Genomic DNA, 18,670 nt, shown 5'->3' with positions numbered 1-18,670 from the left:
CAGTGGACCAAAGGATGTGGCCACTCAGAGGGCAAAGATCATAACCGAGGCCCTTTTAGCAAGAAAGCTGGGAAGGAAGCAGGAGGCAGGAGTGGCCGCTGGCTAAGAGAACACCACTGGCCACCACCCCACCTGCCGAGTATACCACAGGTCCTTCTTCTGTGCAGCTACAACAAAATACCTGAGATTGGGTCATTTATAAAGAACAGAAATTTATTTCCTCACAGTTCTGGATGCTGGAAGGCCAAGACAGAGACCCTAGCAAGGTTAGTGTCTGCTGATGATCTGGTCTCTTTGCTTCCAAGATGGTGCCTTGCTGCTACATCTTCCAGGGAGGATGAAACACCATGTCCTCGCATGGTGGAAGGGACAGGCATGGGGGCCTAAGCCAGCTTCCTCCAACCCTTTTATAAGGAAGCCATCCATTTGTGAGGGCAGAGCCCTCATGGCTAATCACTTTCCAAAAGGCCTCACCTGGTAACACCACCACAAGGGGGATTGAGTTTCCTTATGAATTTTGGAGAGGACACATTCAAACCACAACATACAGAAATTCAATGAATACTTGTGGATTCATACATTCTTTGTGATCCGCAATAAATGATCCAAACCAATGAATAAAGGATAACTCCAGAACAAAGATCAGACATCCTAGCATAGTATGCAAGCCTACTAGAGTGTTCTGCTGCCCCCTTCTCTGTTCCCCTTATCACCACCCCTCAGCCCAAACACCAGCCCCACCAAGCCACCTGCAGCCCTGTAAGCACCCATGCTCTTGCTCCTACTCATCACACACATCATTCCATCTGCCTAGAACACCTTCCTTCTTTCCACCTGGCTAATGTCCATTCACCTTCAAGAATTACATCGCACATTCCTTCCTCCCGTTTCTTCCCTGACCCTCCCAAACAGTAAGAGCCCTCCATGGGCTCCCAGACCCTCTGTGATTCTCTCTCTCTCTACACCCATAATGTGCCCACTCTAAACCCTTTGGCTGTGTCTGACTCAGCAGATCAGACTCCTTTCCTCCTCCTTTTCTCCAAGAGGAGAACCCACCACCATCCATCCTGAGGTTGAACTTCTGTTTTACCTTCTCCCAAAGTTTGACAACTACACCTACAGATGGCTAGATAACACAATGACAATGATGAAAATTATAACAGCTCAACATTATTGAGTGCATGCAGTATGCAAGGCCAATGGGCAAACACTTTACCTTAGTATATCATTTAATCCTCACAAAACTATCAGGCAGGCAATGTGATTTTTACAGTTTATAGATAAAGAATTGGAGCTTCAGAAAGATTGAGTGACTTGCCCAATATTGTGAAGCTAGTAACTGCAGCTCAAATTTCAAACTAGGCAGGTTGACCCAATAGCCCTCACTCTTGACCAAAATATCTCACTGCCACCTACCTCGAAGGTAATCATAATTGAAATTTTCCCAGGCAAATCAATAGGATAATGAAACTGGCTGGATAGAGAGGATTGTTAACCCCACACGCCAGCTGAATCTGATCCAGTGCCCTATCTGGGACACGTTCCCTCTACACACATGACTTTTATATTTGCTTTGATAGTTTAAGCATGTTCCTATTTTTTATGGCTCAGTTTATCCATCTGACACCACTGTGAAGTAGACAGAAGAGGTACTCTCACTTGGAAACTCACACATGAGCTACTAAAGCAAAGGGAGGTTAGGTGACCAGCCTGAGGCTACGTGGAGAATGAGAGGCCATCTGGGCTTTGACTTCGGGTCTCCTCCTCCCAGTCCCAGGATTAGAGGACAGTGATGTGGAATTGTGACCAGAGCCCACCCAGCCCCTGTCCCATGGTTGTCCACATCCCCCCTGGGGATGAGGATGCCTGTGAAAACTAAGAGACTCATGTTCCTTGGTGCTCTGGAAGCTCTGCTCTGGGGTCCTCTGGAAGAACCAAGCACAATGAACGTGCATCCCCGGTGAGGAGAGAGTAGTATCCCTAGGATCTTGGAGCTGTCAGAGGTGCCAGAGTGACATGGAGGCCAAGAGAGCTCCCAAGGCAGCAACCTGGGAGGCATCAAGCTGTAAGCTGGTGCAGGCAGCAGCCTGGGGCTACAACACGACAGAGCAGATCATGGGAGGAGGGATGGAGAGCCCTGAGCACCCAGCTTGAGGAAGCTCCAACTAGAGAGAGCTGGAATCCTGCATAAGCAAGTGTGGTAGGAAAATAACAGCCCCCTCCAGAGATGTCCACATCCTAATCCCAGAACCTGTGAATATGTTAACTTGGCATGGCCAAAGGAATCTCTGCAAGTGTGATTAAGTTAGGGATCTTGAGATGGGGAGATTATCCTGAATTATCTGGGTGGGCCCCATGTCATCACAAGGGTCCTTTAAAAGGAAGAGAAAGCAGGAGAGTCAGAGAAGGTGATACAATGATGGAAGCAGAGATGAGAGTCATGTGGACCCACTGAGCCAAGGAAAGCTGGCAGCCTCTAGAAGCTGGTAACAGGACAGAATAAATTCTCCCCTAGAGCTTCCAAGGAACCAGCCCTGCTGACAACTTCGCTTTAGCTCAGGGAACCTACTTAGGACTTCTGACCTCCAGAACTCTAAGAGAATAAATTTGTAGGTTTTTAAAGTCATTGAGTTTATGGTAATTTGTTAGAGCAGCACAGGAAAATTAATAATACAGCAAGCAAGAGCTCTCTAGCCAATGGACTCAGGCTCTGATGGTAGACATAACCATTTGTTCATTTGCTGAGCAAATACTATATATTCGGCACCATGCTGAAAAAACATCTGGCGAGCAAAACAAACATGGCCCCTCTCATCAGGGAGCTTGAAATCCAGTGGGGAAGACCTGCAGTATGCTGGTTATGGATTCATGGCTTCTCAGCTCCAAGTTCAACCCTCATTACCTGCTCTATGAAAATAGATCTGAGCTCTGTTTCAATATTTTTGCTTTTCCAATGGGCATAATGTTAGGCTTTGTCAGTAGAACATGCTGGAGAGACAGTTTGGGAGGAAAGGGTTGGCTTTTTGATGCTGAGGCCCTCTCTCTGCAGCTCCTGCCACACATGGACCTTCTCCAGCATTGGTGGCTTCCTCGTTGTCTCACTCCTGCAGTGCATGGTGGCCAGCAGCACCTCACAGCTGGCAGCTTTCCCCAACATCCACCTTCAGTAGTTTGGGAGCAAGTGCATCACCCTTGTGAACAGCTGTCCCTAGCACTACAGAGGACAGATTTCCATCAAGCTCTACCCGAATGCTTCATCAGCAACTTGTCTGCCATTCAGTGAGCTGTGACCACAACCTCTCCAGAAATGTTGCTTCGGGGGGATAGGCAGGGAAACCTCTCTTTTGAGCATTATAGTTCAGCCCTCAGGCTAGTAGCTGCTCCCTATATCTGCCATTCCTATACTCTTTAGAGTTCTCTTCACTTCTAACTAACCAATCCCTCACTATCCCAGTCCTCTGTGACAGTTAACAATTCTCTATGTTAAACTTTCTGTGTTCACATTCTTTCTTATGGCTGGACCCAGACTGAGACAGACAGGACACAAACACTCATATAAATAAGCATGGATGACAGACAGTGATGGGATCTGCACAAGACAAGGACAAATAAGTGAAAATAGAAAGGGAGAGACTAATTTAGCCAGGGTAACCAGGAGAGGCCTCTCCACAAGTTGACCTTCAAATGAAAAGTGACAAGAAATCAGCCATAGTGGAGCATTCTGGGCCGAGGGAGCCAAAAGGAGATCTGAAAGGAACAAGACTTGGCATGGCCACATTCTGAATATGCAAGCTTCTGAGGGACAGGCTGGATTGGGTCACAGGAGTCACATCATGCAATAAAACAAGCAAGATAATGGCACTGGCTGGAGCCCGTCACCCTCACATCCAGTTCCTGGCCCTCCTGTGATCAGTTCTGGATCATAGTAGTGTTGACCGCTGAAGACGCTGCTTCCTAAGCTTATGCCTCAGCCAGCAGGAGATTAAGTGAAAGACTTTGCAGGATCTGGCAGGAGGAGGGAGGCAGAAGCCAGGTAATTCCTCACCCCGCTCCCAGCCCTGCCTCAGGTAGCATCCTTTGCAACAGTTGAATCTCTCCCACACTCCAGCCCTAACCAGGCTGCTCAAATGTCATTCTAGCTGCAGCAGTGACCCCCAGGTCCTGGGGTCTGGTACTAACCCCTCCACCCTTACCCTCTGGCCTGGGGGTAGGAGCAGATTCCCACTCTTACTAGGGTGCCCAGCTCTCTTCTGTTCTACGTCCACTTCTCATCTGTTTCATTCCCTGTGTACTTAAGTCCTTGCATTTAAAGCTGCTCTGTTCTAACTACAGAGGGATTTCTGCTTCACATCAGACTCTGACAATAGTGAGCCCATTTTTTGCACATTGTGTAGCTATGTACCCTAGTGCCCTTACTTCATGCAGGGGCAGTCCAGCATTAATTGCCACTGATCTTTCCATGACTTGCTTTGGAATAAGGAAAAGGAGAAGGGGAAGAGGAAGGAGGAGAAGAAGGAGAAGGAGAAGGAGAAAGAGAAGGAGGGGAAGTGAAGGAAGAGGAAGTGAAGGAGGAAGGAGAAGGTGGAAGTAGAGGAGGTGGCAGCAGTGGTAGCTTCCAAGCCCACAGTGAATGCAGTGCTACAGATAAAGCATACAACAAAGTGGTAAGGACTTTGAGTAGAGATTCCCCAACCTCAGCCTGACCTAGCTGAGCTGGAGAATATATAGATGGGTTCCCAGGCACAAGGGATGCAGTTTCATTCCACCTTAAAACCCACACCCACCCATCCCTGTTCCCTAACAGATACCTCCCCATCTAGATGTGGCTGCCCTCAAACCACAATGTGGGTCAGTGATGATAGGAATGATCTCCATCAGTCTAATCTTGAAAAACTAAATGACCCTGGAAGGTTGGACTAAAGCACAGATCCATTCATTCATTCAACAAACATTAACTGTGCCAGCCATTGTGCTAGGTGCAGGGGTGAAAGATGTGGACACAACTGACCAGGATAACCCTACTGTCATGAATCCCGCCTTCTGGGGAGGAAGACAGAAAATGAACCCTAAATATCAACCAGTGATAATGTCTAGGAAGAAGATAAAACAGGATGATGACAGGTAGAGGGTGATGAGCTGGCAGGGGAGGGAGGGCCAATTTTAGCCAACAAGGTCAGAGAAGGTGACTCCCTAACAGTTGAGGTGGGGAAAAGGACCCAGACGTGGGAGATGTAGGGAAAGTGTCTTCCCAGCAGAGAGACACACTCAACACACTTGAGACACTCGAGATTCGGGGATGGCAGAATTAATTCTAAGATATAGGGTTCAAAGGAGTCTCAACTTTGTTGTTTAACTTGCATGATGAATGATCAAAAGCACCCACAGATTTTTCTAGAGTATCTGGACATGGATCCCACACTTTGGTACCAGACAGGAAAGTCAAGGAAGTACAGAAAATGGTTGAACATTTCCAGTGTGGAAAAGGGTATTAAGCAGGTGGCACCCATGGACTTACTGTCTCCGTGGAATCTCTGGAATTTAGGCTCTGGAATCTCACCCATGACCCTGATCTCAGATGTAGCCCCTGAGCTTGACTATGAACATAACTTCAACCAAGCCCAGGAGAAGAAATCCAATCACCTCCAGGCCAGTGAAGCAGAAACACAGGCAGTTTTGTGGCCTCTGGGGCTCTACCCAGCTTAAAGTGGTCAGTTCCCAGCAAGGCTCTTTCAGTCCATCTGCATTTTAGAGTTTTCCAATCCATAAGTTACCTGGGAGCCTTCAGGGCAAAGCCAATTGACAAGGGGTCAGTTACTTGGCATACAGAGCCACTGTTCCCACCATGTAACCCTGATGCATTTCAACAAAACTGTTTTCACTCAGCACGGCACTCAGTCCTGACATGCACGCAGATTGAGAAAATAAAGAATAAGGGCTCCCCAGGAAACAGTTCCGCAATATCCACAAATGAAAAGGGATTTACACGGCAGACCTTAAATAGTTCCCAAGGAGCCATTATGAAAAGCAGGTAGATCAAATGCAATTTAAGCATATTTTCCTTGTTTAAACAGTGTATCAGGTATGTGGAAACTAACAGATTATACAGTGCATCATGTTTAAAGAAAACTTCTTTGTGACACTTTCTCTGAAGCCCCCAGATTCCTCACCATGGCAAGAGGGACGATGCCCACAAAGGTTGTCTGGCTGACGAAGATCTCGGAGACGACCAGCTCACTCATGGAGTCCTCAATCGGGTACTCCACCTGCCAGGTAATCTGCTGGGCTCCAGCCAGGTCACTGCTGTTATCAATTCCAAAGTCCACTTGCAAGATCTCATAGAAGGATCCATTTACCCTGGAAAACAAACACATATTAAGGTTCCATTTAAAACCTCAGACTCAGCAGAATGTCAAGAATGTAATAAATTGCCACATTCTTATTTGTCAACCAAAAGAATGACTGCCAAGTTCAACAAGTCACATGGCAGTGTTGTTGGAGCCAAATTCACAGCTGCCCTTCAGCAGCCCACACCTCAGAATGGGCTGACGATCCGTCTCTAGGACTCCGTGTTGCAGAAAGCAGGCTGTCTTTCACTGGATGAGTAACTTGGTCAGCATTTCACCTCTGCGCACAGCTCTCCCCTTCCCAGCCCAGGCATGGGCATGCCACAGTCCAAGCTCCACACTCAGGAAAGGCCCCCAACCCATTTCATGTAGCTTCACTGCTCCTCCAATCGCAAAGCACACCCTGGACCTTGGTCATTCCTGCTTCTACTTAGCTGAGGTCTATAGACCAGTTGTTAAAACTCTCCAAGCTTTAGAATTTGCAGAGAATAGTGGGGACCTCATGGGTGTGTGGAAGCATCAGGAGACTGAGAGTGAGAAAGAACTTCACACACTACGTGATTTACTACATAAACTATGAGCAACATAAGAAGATACTATACTGGACTTCTCATTTCACCAAATGAGATTAGAAGTAATGTGAAAAAATCCCACCTGCCTTAATTCATGGAATGACAACATCATATCTGTGTTTGGAGGTGGGGAGGCTATGAAGTTGGTGAATTCTTTATAACTGAAAAAGACTAGTGTGATTCTGGTATTTGTATGTGCAGGGAGCCTCTTGTCATTGACATGGACTTGTAAATTGCGGGCTATCACATTGACAGGGAAGTCACTGAACAGAGTTAAAACAGAAAGCCATGCAGCACAGGATTGTGAATGATCCTGATCCATCAGCCTGTTTCCATCCCAGTGAATCCAGCTCCACCCAGATACAAGGAAGGCAACAGCAGAGCAGCTGATCCGCAAGCTCCCCCAAGGCCTGAGCCACACACACCAGCAGCTCCTTCTCGGCCAATGAGCCTCCCAGGATCAATGTAGGCTGAGAAGTCTCCTTCCTGCCTCTGGGGGCCTAGGCAAGGTCTGCAGTCTGGGCTCCCAAACTCACAACCTGTGCGGAGTTTTGAAAAAGAACCTGCTGCCTGCTGCTTGTGTAATGGACTCTCCTACCATGGACAGCTCCCCTGCACTGGGACTCCTATAAGAACAGTGGTGGGGAAACCACATCTGCTTCCTTGTATATGCCAAGAGGTATCAGAGGAACACTGGAATATAGCCACAGCACTGACAACACTAAATCACACTGACCTGATTGGTAAGAAATTCTACCCAAAGGGAAACCACATTGGACTCCACATAGAATTGGTCATGGGCAACATTTTTCCCATTTAGCCAAGATTTTAAGGAACTCTCTGATACCACAGTGCCCAATATGGTGGCCACCAGCCACAAATGGCTATTTACATGCAAATTAAAATAATTTAAAAATAAATCAAATTTAAATTCAGTTCTTCAGTCACAGTATTCTAATTTCAAATGCTCACCAGCCACATGTGGCCCATGGTGACATGTTGCACAGGGCAGGTACACAACTGCTGACCTGCTTTGTACCTTGGGAAAGACATTTATGCCCCTTCCACCATCAGCTTCCTTGTCTGAAAAATGAGTGAATAACAATAATATTGGTCTTTCTACTTTCAGTAGAATTATGGGGATGGAATGAGGGAATGGGTGTGTATTCACTTCATGTATCATCCAGTAATATGAATTCATACTGTGATGATCTCAAAATCATAGGAGACACACAGCTGTGGAAAAGTTTAGGGGCTCCCATGCGCAAACATAGCCAGGTGGTCCCAGCTGAGCCTAAGCTGCACGTAGGTACTTGGGATCTATAAATCTCCAAATATCCATTGGTACTAGTTGTTTTGCAAGAAAATGTGTGTTGGGCCAGGCGTGGTGGCTCACGCCTGTAATCCCAGCACTTTGGGAGGCCAAGGCGGGTAGATCACGAGATCAGGAGATCAAGACCATCCTGGCTAACACGGTGAAACCCCATCTCTACTAAAAATGCAAAAAAAAACAAATCAGCACAGCGTGGTGGCGGGCACCTGTAGTCCCAGCTACTCAGGAGGCTGAGTCAGGAGAATGGGGTAAACCTGGGAGGTGGAACTTGCAGTGAGCTGAAATTGCGCCGCTGCACTCCAGCCTGGGTGAAAGTGCGAGACTCTGTCTCAAAAAAAAAAAAAAAGAGAGAGAGAGAGAGAAAATGTGTGTTGAATAGCAGTTTCTGAACTCACGAGAGGACTGAAAGTGTGCACACGTGGGACCCCCCTTCCCATCAGGGGACCCCTATTTACCTGGGTATCTTTAGTGAAAGGCAAAGAAAGTAGAGATGAAGGGCTGAGCTTTTAGCTCAGTTTTCAGCTAGAGTCACCCCACCTGCACCCCTGCCATTTCCCATCAACCATATTCCAGCCTAATTTCTCTTCACTAGTCACAGAAATTCTCCACGAATCCATCTGTTAAGTCACCTCCTACAAGAGATGCTTGGTCCTGTCAGACCAAATTTTCAATTTCTCTTTGGGCCACACTGTGCTTTGTAACCAGAACTAGGAAGCTGCTTCCAAAACCTCCCAGGTTGTCAGCATTCCGTAGACCTCATAGAAGCTAATGCCAGGGAAGCGAAGATCCAGTGAGAGGAGAAATGAGCTCTGCCACCAGCCATTTCATCCTGCTAAATTCACACTCTGGTCCTGGGGTAAAGAAAGAGAAGTGGCCAGTCTTTAGGCAAAGAGGGTAGGTTTGCATAAGATGATCAGCCCTTCTGACTGTGGGCACGTCCTGCTCCTCTCCAACTTCCCAGCTTGTGAGCTGGACCAGCTGCAGGAACCTGCCCAAGTCCAGCAATGAATGGAATAACAATTAAGGCAGAGCTGCTTTTATGTAAAGGTTTTTTTTAAAGTCATTTCTCTCAATCCAGAGGAAAGACATCTTATACTTTTAGGCAATGGGCAAGCTTGCTAATGAGTCCATTTCTACAAAAATGAGTTCATAACTGGTAATTTGACCTGCTCCCGATCTAGTCTTGATAAGCCTTTCAAATATCAAGAAGTGTTTCATGATTCTCTCAGTTTAATAATTACAACCACCTTTCAGGAATCAGGATCGGTGTTTCAGCCATGAGACATTCATTAGGCAATTTTTCCTGCAGTGGAGAAGGATGCATGTGAGAGTGTGATAGTGTGTGTGACTGTGTGTGTGTGGGTGTGAGAGTGTGCGTGTGTGAGAATGTGATCGTGTAAGTATGATAGTGTGTTTGTGTGTGATAGCGTGTGTGAGAGAGAGTGTGTGAGTGTGATTGTGTGAGTATATGTGAGAGAATGCGTGAACATGGGCGTGTGGGAGTGCGTGGGAGTGCATAGGAGTGTGGCAGAAAGAGGGAGAATGTGTGCATGTGTGAGTGTGTGTGTTGGCATGGGAGAGAATGTGCAGCTCTGTGTGTGACAGAGAAACAGGATAAGTGCATGTGTTTGTGTGTGTAAATGTGTGTGTGAGAATGTCTATGAGTGTGTGTGAGAGGGAGAACGTGTGGATGTGTGTGTGTGATAGAATGTGTGAATATGTGTTGATAGAATGTGTATTTGTGTGAATGTGAAAGAGATGTGTGAATGTGTATGAGAATGTGAATGTGTGTGAGAATGTGTGAATATGTGTGAGAATGTGTGTGAATGTGTGTGAGAACGTGTGAATGTGTTGTGTGAGCGTGAGAGAGAATGTGTGTGTGAGTGTGAGAAAGAATGTGTGAAGAAGTATGAATGTGTCAATGTGTGTGTGAGTGAATGTGTGAATATGTGTTGTATGAGTGTGTGTGAGAGGGAATGTGTGTGTGTGAGTGTGGGAGACAGAGTGAATGTGTGTGGGCGTGAGAATGTGTGAAGGGGTGTGAGCGAATGTGTCAGTGTGTGTGTGTGAGTGTGACAGAATGTGTGAATGTGTTTCTGTGAGGGAATGTGTGAATGTGTGTATGAGTGTGTGAGAGAATTTGTGTGTGAGCAAATGTTTGTGTTTGTGTGTGAATGTGTGTGTCAGTGTGGGAGAGAATGTGTGAAAGGGGTGTGAGTGAATGTGTCAATGTGTGAGTGTTACAGAATGTGTTAATGTGTTTCCGTGAGAGAACATGTGAATAGTGTGTATGAGTGTGTGAGAGAATTTGTGTGTGAGTGAATGTGTGAATGTGTGTGTGTGAGTGAGAATGCATGTATGTGTGGGAGGGAATGTGTGAACATATGTGTTTGTGTGAGTGTGTCTGCCTGTGTTAGGAGGAATCCGCCATGGAGTGGCCACACTGCTTGGCTGTTTCTCCGTCAAGCTAGAGCACACACCTTCCTTCCAAAAGGACTTGCCTCCCAGAAGCCCTGTTTGCCATGGAAACCTCCCCTTCCATAAAAGCTGAGCCTCCTCTCTGGAGCCCTGGGACCCCTGAGGAGGGGCTAAGGCACCTTTTAGTGCACAGTGTGGCTGCAGCTCAGTCGTGCCAGCCAGGAGGAGGAGGAGGAGGAGCCACGGGGCAGCAGAGAGGGACTGGGCACCCAACCCAGCAGTGTGTCCCCAGGACCACATCCGGCTGTTTCTCAGTGCATCGCTCATGATCACAAGAGTGACTGCTTCACAGGACCAGGGAAGGGAAGCAGGGATCAGAAAGGTGGGAGGGAGGAAGAAAGAAAGAACAGTGGGCAAGTTCGAAAGCTTTAACTGTTCTCCAGCAAGTTGTGTCATTTACATAGATTATTTTTTGCAAACGTCTGGATGGTTCTGAGCTACCAGGCAGAGATGGTAACACTTTCCCCACATGGGAATTCTAAAAATGGGACAAAAGAAGCTGTCTCTGGTTTCAGGTCTCTGTTTTTTCTTATGAGACTTTTTCTAGGCATTAATTTTTAAGATGACCAAAAGCAAGGTACACTACTGAGTGATGATTACACTGAACAAATGTCCAAGATAGCATTTGCTGGTGCCTCTCAGGAAATATAATGGGAGACGGACCTCTGACTCCTCCTCTGGACCGTGACCTCCATGAGGACACAGATGTGCCTGTACTATTGCTGCCCTGACTGTAGTGCTGACACAGTGCCTGAAAAAGTGTAGGAGTTCAATGAGTATTTGTTTAATTCTTTGAACATACTTAAAAGACCCAATAGGATACCCTGTAAAACTCGGTGGGGGTGGGGGGCACGTGGCGTTTGCATTCTGGGAGACAAGAAACAACTAGCCAGCAGAGCCTTGAGCCGTATTCTCCTTCCAGGCCGTAAGTCTGTTTAGATACTCTGCTTAGAGAAGACACGTCTGTCTTCACTACTGGACCACAGTAAGTTCCTCAAAAGCCAAAACCTATCATAACACCATAGTCACTACAGTTCCTGGCACATTATTCACTAATATTTCTTTGGCACCCCCTGTGGTGTGTTGGGCACTGAGATTCATTAGTAGACAAAACAGATGAGACTCCTGTCCTACTAGTCAGGAAAATAAGAGACCACATAATGACAAACGCCACCATCAACACAAAATGGAAGAATGAAAGTTGTTTTAAGAATTAAACAAAATTCTTCAATTTTTAAAAATTAAAAAAATACAATTTAAAAATGGTCACCTTAAATTTCAAAATAGAATATAAATTACAACAGAAGACAGTGGAAGGGCGTTCTGGAGTAAGAAGCTGGCATCTGAGCTGAGACCTGAAGGGCAAGTAGAAACCAAGCAGATCCTCAACAAGTGTTTGTTGAATGAATAAGTCTATTTTAAGCTAAAAAAATTCAAAGGAAAACTGTATCCCAAACCATCAGCATGAACACAAGGTGCTAAACAAAAAAGAGCATCCTTCAAGTCTTTGTTTGAATGCTGCCAGCTCAGTAAAGCCTCCTCTGACCACCCCACTTAAAATTCTATTCTCATCTCCACAATTCCAACCCCCTTATCTGGCTCTAGCTTTTCCATGGCTTTTATCTTCTAACATACTGTTATTTATTGATAATGTTGATACTCTCTCTCACGCACACGCTCTCGCTCTCTCTCACACACACACACGCACACACGCACACACACATACAAGTATGTAAGTGCCTGTTTTGCTCACGAATGTATCCCCCACACTTAGAAGGCTGTCTGGGACATAGGAGATGCTCATTAGACATCTGTTGAATGAATGAATGAATGAATGAATGAATGAGTGTTAAACAGTTGGAGCGGGGGTCTCAGAGGAGCATGTGCTGAATGAATGAATGAGTGTTAAACACATTTGGAGCGGGTCTCAGAGGAGCATGTGCTGAATGAATGAATGAATGAGTGTTCAACACAGTTGGAGCGGGTCTCAGAGGAGCATGTGCTGAATGAATGAATGAATGAATGAATGAATGAATGAGTGTTAAACACAGTTTGAGCGGGTCTCAGAGGAGCATGTGCTGAATGAATGAATGAATGAGTGTTAAACACAGTTGGAGCGGGTCTCAGAGGAGCATGTGCTGAATGAATGAATGAGTGTTAAACACAGTTGGAGCGGGTCTCAGAGGAGCATGTGCTGAATGAATGAATGAATGAGTGTTAAACACAGTTGGAGCGGGTCTCAGAGGAGCATGTGCTGAATGAATGAATGAATGAATGAATGAGTGTTAAACACAGTTGGAGCGGGTCTCAGAGGAGCATGTGCTGAATGAATGAATGAGTGTTAAACACAGATGAAGCGGGTCTCAGAGGAGCATGTGCTGAATGAATGAATGAATGAGTGTTAAACACAGTTGGAGCGGGTCTCAGAGGAGCATGTGCTGAATGAATGAATGAATGAATGAATGAATGAATGAGTGTTAAACACAGATGAAGCGGGTCTCAGAGGAGCATGTGCCGAGCGAGTGCAGCAGAGCCCCAGGGCTGCAGGCGAGTGGAGGAGACAGACCTGCGTAGGCGGGCATGCCAGGGAAGGCTCCCAGGGAGGCTGGGCTGCGGCTCAGCTTTGAGGACTGGGCTTGACGACAGGCAGCTGCCGCAGCCCCACTGTGTGGGGTCCCCTCATCACCCCTGTTTCCCCTCCTGACATCCTTCCCACTCCCTGAGTCCCCACCAACACTGATGTCCTGTAGAGGAGAGGGCACATTCCTGCTCACGGATCCCTTCAACAGACTAGAGGTCTTTAGTTCGTCTCTCTGCCTCTCATACAACCTTTTTTTCATCAGGATCTAATGGCTGGCTCTCAGAATGGGGCATAAACAAACCATCTCCTTCTGCAGTTTCATAGGATCCAGGCACCACCTCCTCATTTCCGTTTTGTCAAGGGCAGTTCTGCTTTCTCTGAGTATGCACTGAAAAGACCAGGCAGGCAGCGGTTGGCAGTCAAAGGTCTAGAGGCTACAAATACTTAAGGTCCACTAGTCTAAATCAGGGACTTATCTTTTAGGAATCAAAACATTCTCTCATTACTCGTTAGATTTTCTGACTTCCCATCATCAAATTGCTACACAGAGCTTTAAAAAAAATCTAGGACTGTGCCAACTGGGCATACTCTAAGAAATTGGGTTCCTTTATGGCATTTCTGGCTGATGGGGAAAATTAAATAGAAATCCCAGAGGTTGCAGCTTCATATGACTGAGCTACTCACAGCCAGAGCCATACTTTGCTTAATCATCCCCACTATCATGTTTTACAAAATTTGAATCAGTTGGCAATATTTTTAAATATGGAGAATCTACACCCCCCAAAATAGTAATTCTGGCTTCTCTGGAGAAGGTTAGGCAACACTATTCCACATTCCCATGTGGTAATAACCAGCTGGGGCAGAACACTGTCCCCTTTATTGGGGTTGAAACTTTCCAATAGGCCTGAGCCACTTTACTCGATTATTATGTCCCCCAAGTCCCTGCGGACATTTGTGATCTCTGAGAAAACACACTTGGTTTTGAGCTCCCTAGTAGGCACCTTTTGCACTGTGTTTCCAGCTCACCAATGATTCCTCATTCTGCTGAGAATTCACGTACCTATTTCCACTCTTACCCTTGTCCATAGGGCGGGACATGGCATGACCTTATGAGACCCAAACTCTAGCCATGGGCTGGACTTGGCGGTGAACCCTCACCTCAACTGGATGAAGGACACTTCCTAGGAATGTGATTTCCAGCTAGGAAATTTGGAATTTGGGATGCTTTTTCTTTTTCTTTTCCTTTTTTTTTTTTTTTTTTTTTTTGAGATAAGAGTCTCGCTCTGTCGCCCAGGCTGGAGTGCAGTGGCGCAATCTCGGCTCACTGCAAGCTCCGCCTCCCGGGTTCACGCCATTCTCCTGCCTCAGCCTCCTGAGTAGCTGGGACTACAGGCGCCCGCCACCATGCCCGGCTAATTTTTTGTATTTTTAGTAGAGACGGGGTTTCACCATGTTAGCCAGGATGGTCTCTATCTCCTAACCTCGTGATCCGCCCACCTCGGCCTCCCAAAAAGTGCTGGGATTACAGGCGTGAGCCACCGCGCCCAGCCTGGGATGCTTTTTCAAGCAGAGATGTGAACTCTAACCAGTTGTGCAGTGATCTCTTCTACTAAGCAGACTAAGAACTGAAAAAAGAGATGAGAGTGAAAAGGACAGGGTAGAAGTTAGAATAAATATTTCCAGAGTTTCCAGTAAATTTTTACTTCCTGGTTGCAGTTCCTAGAACCCACTACAATGCTTTTCTTGGGTTCCATGAAACACCTTCATATCCTTATGGTTCATCCCCCACAAAAGGTGAAAGCAACCCAATTTTCTATCAAGCAATGAATGGATAAACAAAATGTGGTATTTCTATACGATAGAATATTATTTTGCCATAAAAAGAATTACTGAGAAATGCTGCAATACAAATGAACCTTAAAAGCATAATGCTAAGTGAAAGAAGCCAGTCACAAAACACCACATAATATATGACTCCATTGATAGGAAATGTCCAAAGTAGGTCAATCCATAAAGACAAAAAGTAGAATCGTGGTTGCCAAGGATTGGGGTAAGTGGGGGAATGGGAAGTGACTGCTACTGGATACAGAGTTTCTCTGAGTGTGACAAAAATATTCTGAAATTACATAATGCGATGATTCCATGACTTTCTGAATATACTAAAAACGACTGAATTGTTCACTTTAAAAATATGAATTACATGGCATGTTCATTATCACTCAATTGTTTTTAAATAGAAGGAATGAGAGTAAAAATCAAGTTGCACAAGTATATGAATGGTATAATACTTTTTATAAAAATTAGAAACATATGCAATAATTATTTCTATAGTTTATATTAAAAACTGCAAAAAAACATGCATGGTAATGATAATGCCTACCTCAGAGAAGGGAGAGAAATAATGAATCAACAAGAGGTACTGAGGGCTCCAATTATATCTATAAAATATATTTCTTTTAAAATTTGAAGAAAATAAAGCCAAATAGCAAGAGTTAACAAAGCTGGGGGTAGGTGAATGAGTGTTTGTTATATTATTTTCTATACATTTCTCTAATCAAGAAGTATTTTACATAAACATAGAAGATCACCATCTTCAACTCTCTCGTTTGGTTTCTTCTGCTTTTGTTTAAATCTCAAATATATTTTTCCCTTGTAAATACTCCAAAACCTCTCCATCTGACTCCTAAGTCAGCACATAATAAGTCGGCCAACCCATTGCCCCACTTCCCAAACACAGGAAAAGGATGTTAGAGTCTTCTTAGTTTTCTGTATTAAAAATGTGTAAAGTACTTTGCAGACTGGCATGAGTGGTCTTATTTTTGCTTACCAACATTTTCCCAGAGCTGAAAACAATAAATCTTGATAATGAGCAAACACTTGAGGCACCTCCGCTTTCTCGGCTGCCAAACCCATGACAATTTCTCACACTAACAGCTCACCCTTACTTCCAGCTTATCTGATTTTATCCGCATCACCGTGACAAGCCCACAGACAGCTAAGACAATTGCCACAATTTTTTCCCCACTGCCTCTATATTTCTGACAACATCCCAAAACGCTTCGAGCAAATGATGACTCCAGAAATCATCTTACACCACGTTCTTAAATACAACTTTTCAGAATCGTCTCTGTTTCTTTCTATTACCAACCTGGAGGAAAACGCTTGTTACATTAAAAATGGACAATGGATTTCTCAGTGAAAACCATTTCTATTCAGGTCTCCTTAAAGAGAAGAGGCAAACCCATGCTGACAGACATGAGAAATTGAATGACAGACTCCAGACTCCAGACTCCAGACACGGAGGAGGCAGGACTGAATCTTGTTACTGTCCTCTGATTCCCGGGGCAAACATTCGCAGCTTCACCCCAGACTGGAACTGGGGGTCTGATTTTGATTCATAACATAATGTTAACTTTTGAATAGATAATCCATTCCTAGGATGTAAAATTCAAAAAGTATATAAAAGAAGAGAATAGTCTTCCTTCTACTGCTACCTCCCCAGACTCCCAAATCCACTCCCCTCAGCCAACCCAAGTTATTCTTTTCCTTATTAGCCCTGCGGAGATATTCGATGCACCTACAGGCATGAAAAAGTGTGATGCTCCGCCCCACTTTTACACAAACGTGCACATTATACACTCTGTTCTGCACCTAGAACATTTGATCTCCAGCCCAAAGGGAAAAGAGAGGCCCAGTTATTCTCCTCAGTAACTATGGAATGCCCTGGCCTGGAAGCGATGACCAGTCACATGGCCCCATCTGACCACAGGGCCAGCAAGGACAATCCTCCTGCATGCCCAGAAGAGAAGTGGTGAACAGTACCCATAACTAGAGTGCCAGGAAGCCCCGGCCCAGGCAGGTTACACAGCTATGAAGCAGAGTGTCTAGGACCCACCACACCTCTGATGCCACAGTTCATGCTGGAGAGAGACTGAATGTAACACTTGTGCATTCATACATGCACATTTACTGAGTGACCACTAGGTCCCCAGCACTGTGCCAGTTATATATCCACAGGGGGAAAGTGAAGAGCAGAGTCACACACAGAAAACTCTAATTACTGGCTGGGTATGGTGGCTCACACCTGTAATCCCAGCACGTTGAGAGGCCGAGGCGGGAGGGTCACTTGAGGCCAGGAGTTCCAAACCAGCCTGGGCAACATGGTGAAACCCTGTCTCTACCAAAACTACAAAAATTAGCCAGGCATGGTGGTGCGCACCTGTAATCCCAGCTACTCAGGAGGCTGAGGCAGGAGAATCACCTGAACCTGGGAGGCAGAGGTTGCAGTGAGTGAAGATCATACCACTGCACTCCAGGCTGGGCGACAGAGTGAGACTCTGTCTCAAAAAAAAAAAAAGAAAGAAAGAAAGAAAAGAAAAGAAAACTCTAATTACTTTTCAAAGAGTCTGCTTCTGAGTGGAAACTTTCTCCTGTCGTGTTGCACAGGATTACTCTGCATCTCTACTGGGAAGGCCTCATTAAGTGGGGATCCTTCACACGCCTAATAGGCAAGTTGACTCCACCAAGTGGAAGCATCTGCTAATGAGACCATGGTCCTGGAGTCATGCCATATGCACACTGGTTAGCTAGATTTTCCCAGGTGGCCATGGAGGGCTCCTATAAGTCCAGCACCCTGAAGGCCACTCTGGTTACCAGGGGCTAGTTGGCAGCTGCAACTGCAATCAGTGCCAATTTTTTCCCAGACCTGGTGTCTTCCCTGCTGAGGTACAGGAGCAGCATCATGCACAAAGGATTACACTGGGCTCTCCACTAAGGGAACTGTAACAATGAGATGACCAGGGCTTTGTTCGTGGCTGACCTACAAAGATCAGGCCCAAGATGAACTTCCTGCAGAACACTAGATCAGAAGAGTGCTCACATTCACCTAGAGCAAAATGTAAAGGCCGCAGATATTTGATTGTACTTACTAGGAGAATTTACTACTCTCAAAGGATGGAGTTAGAAGGTGCAAAGATCATGAAGTTTATTACAGTCTTCCCCATTAAAGGCAACTCCATCCATCCTTCCAATTACTCTGGTCAAAATCTTGGTCGTCCTTAATTCTTCTCTTTCCTTAATAGTGCACGTGTAATGTGTCCAGAAAGCCTGCTGGTTCTACCTTAAAAATATATATTTTTTAAATACCTCACTCTAACTGCATCTACTGCTTCTGCCCTAGGCCAAGTCACCATCGTCTCTTGCCGGGGCGACTGCAATAACCTGCTACCTGATCTCTCTGTGTCAACTCTCACCACCACTCCCGCACTCTCTTCTCTCCACACAGCAGCCAGAGTGCTTCTATGAGAACTTAAGTCAGATATTCTTCTCTCTTCTTTTCAAAACCTTGAGGAATTCTCATCTC

The 18,670-nt window shown here is 45.6% G+C and overlaps 1 protein-coding gene across 3 annotated transcripts in view; it reads right to left on the bottom strand.

Annotated features, from left to right (window-relative positions):
* The window catches only part of TMEM132B (transmembrane protein 132B), a 522,146-nt gene that overhangs the window by 141,247 nt on the left and 362,229 nt on the right, over positions 1-18,670 (bottom strand). For all 3 annotated transcript variants that reach the window (XM_054444267.2, XM_054444268.2, XM_054444269.2), the window contains one exon: positions 6,168-6,354. In XM_054444267.2, coding sequence (XP_054300242.1) covers positions 6,168-6,354 — 187 coding nt within the window. The remainder of the gene's footprint in view (positions 1-6,167; positions 6,355-18,670) is intronic.

This window comes from Pongo pygmaeus, chromosome 10, assembly GCF_028885625.2.
Source record: "Pongo pygmaeus isolate AG05252 chromosome 10, NHGRI_mPonPyg2-v2.0_pri, whole genome shotgun sequence".
NCBI lineage: Eukaryota > Metazoa > Chordata > Mammalia > Primates > Hominidae > Pongo > Pongo pygmaeus.
Note: the sequence above shows the minus strand (reverse complement) of the source record. Positions and strands in the feature narration are given on the sequence as shown.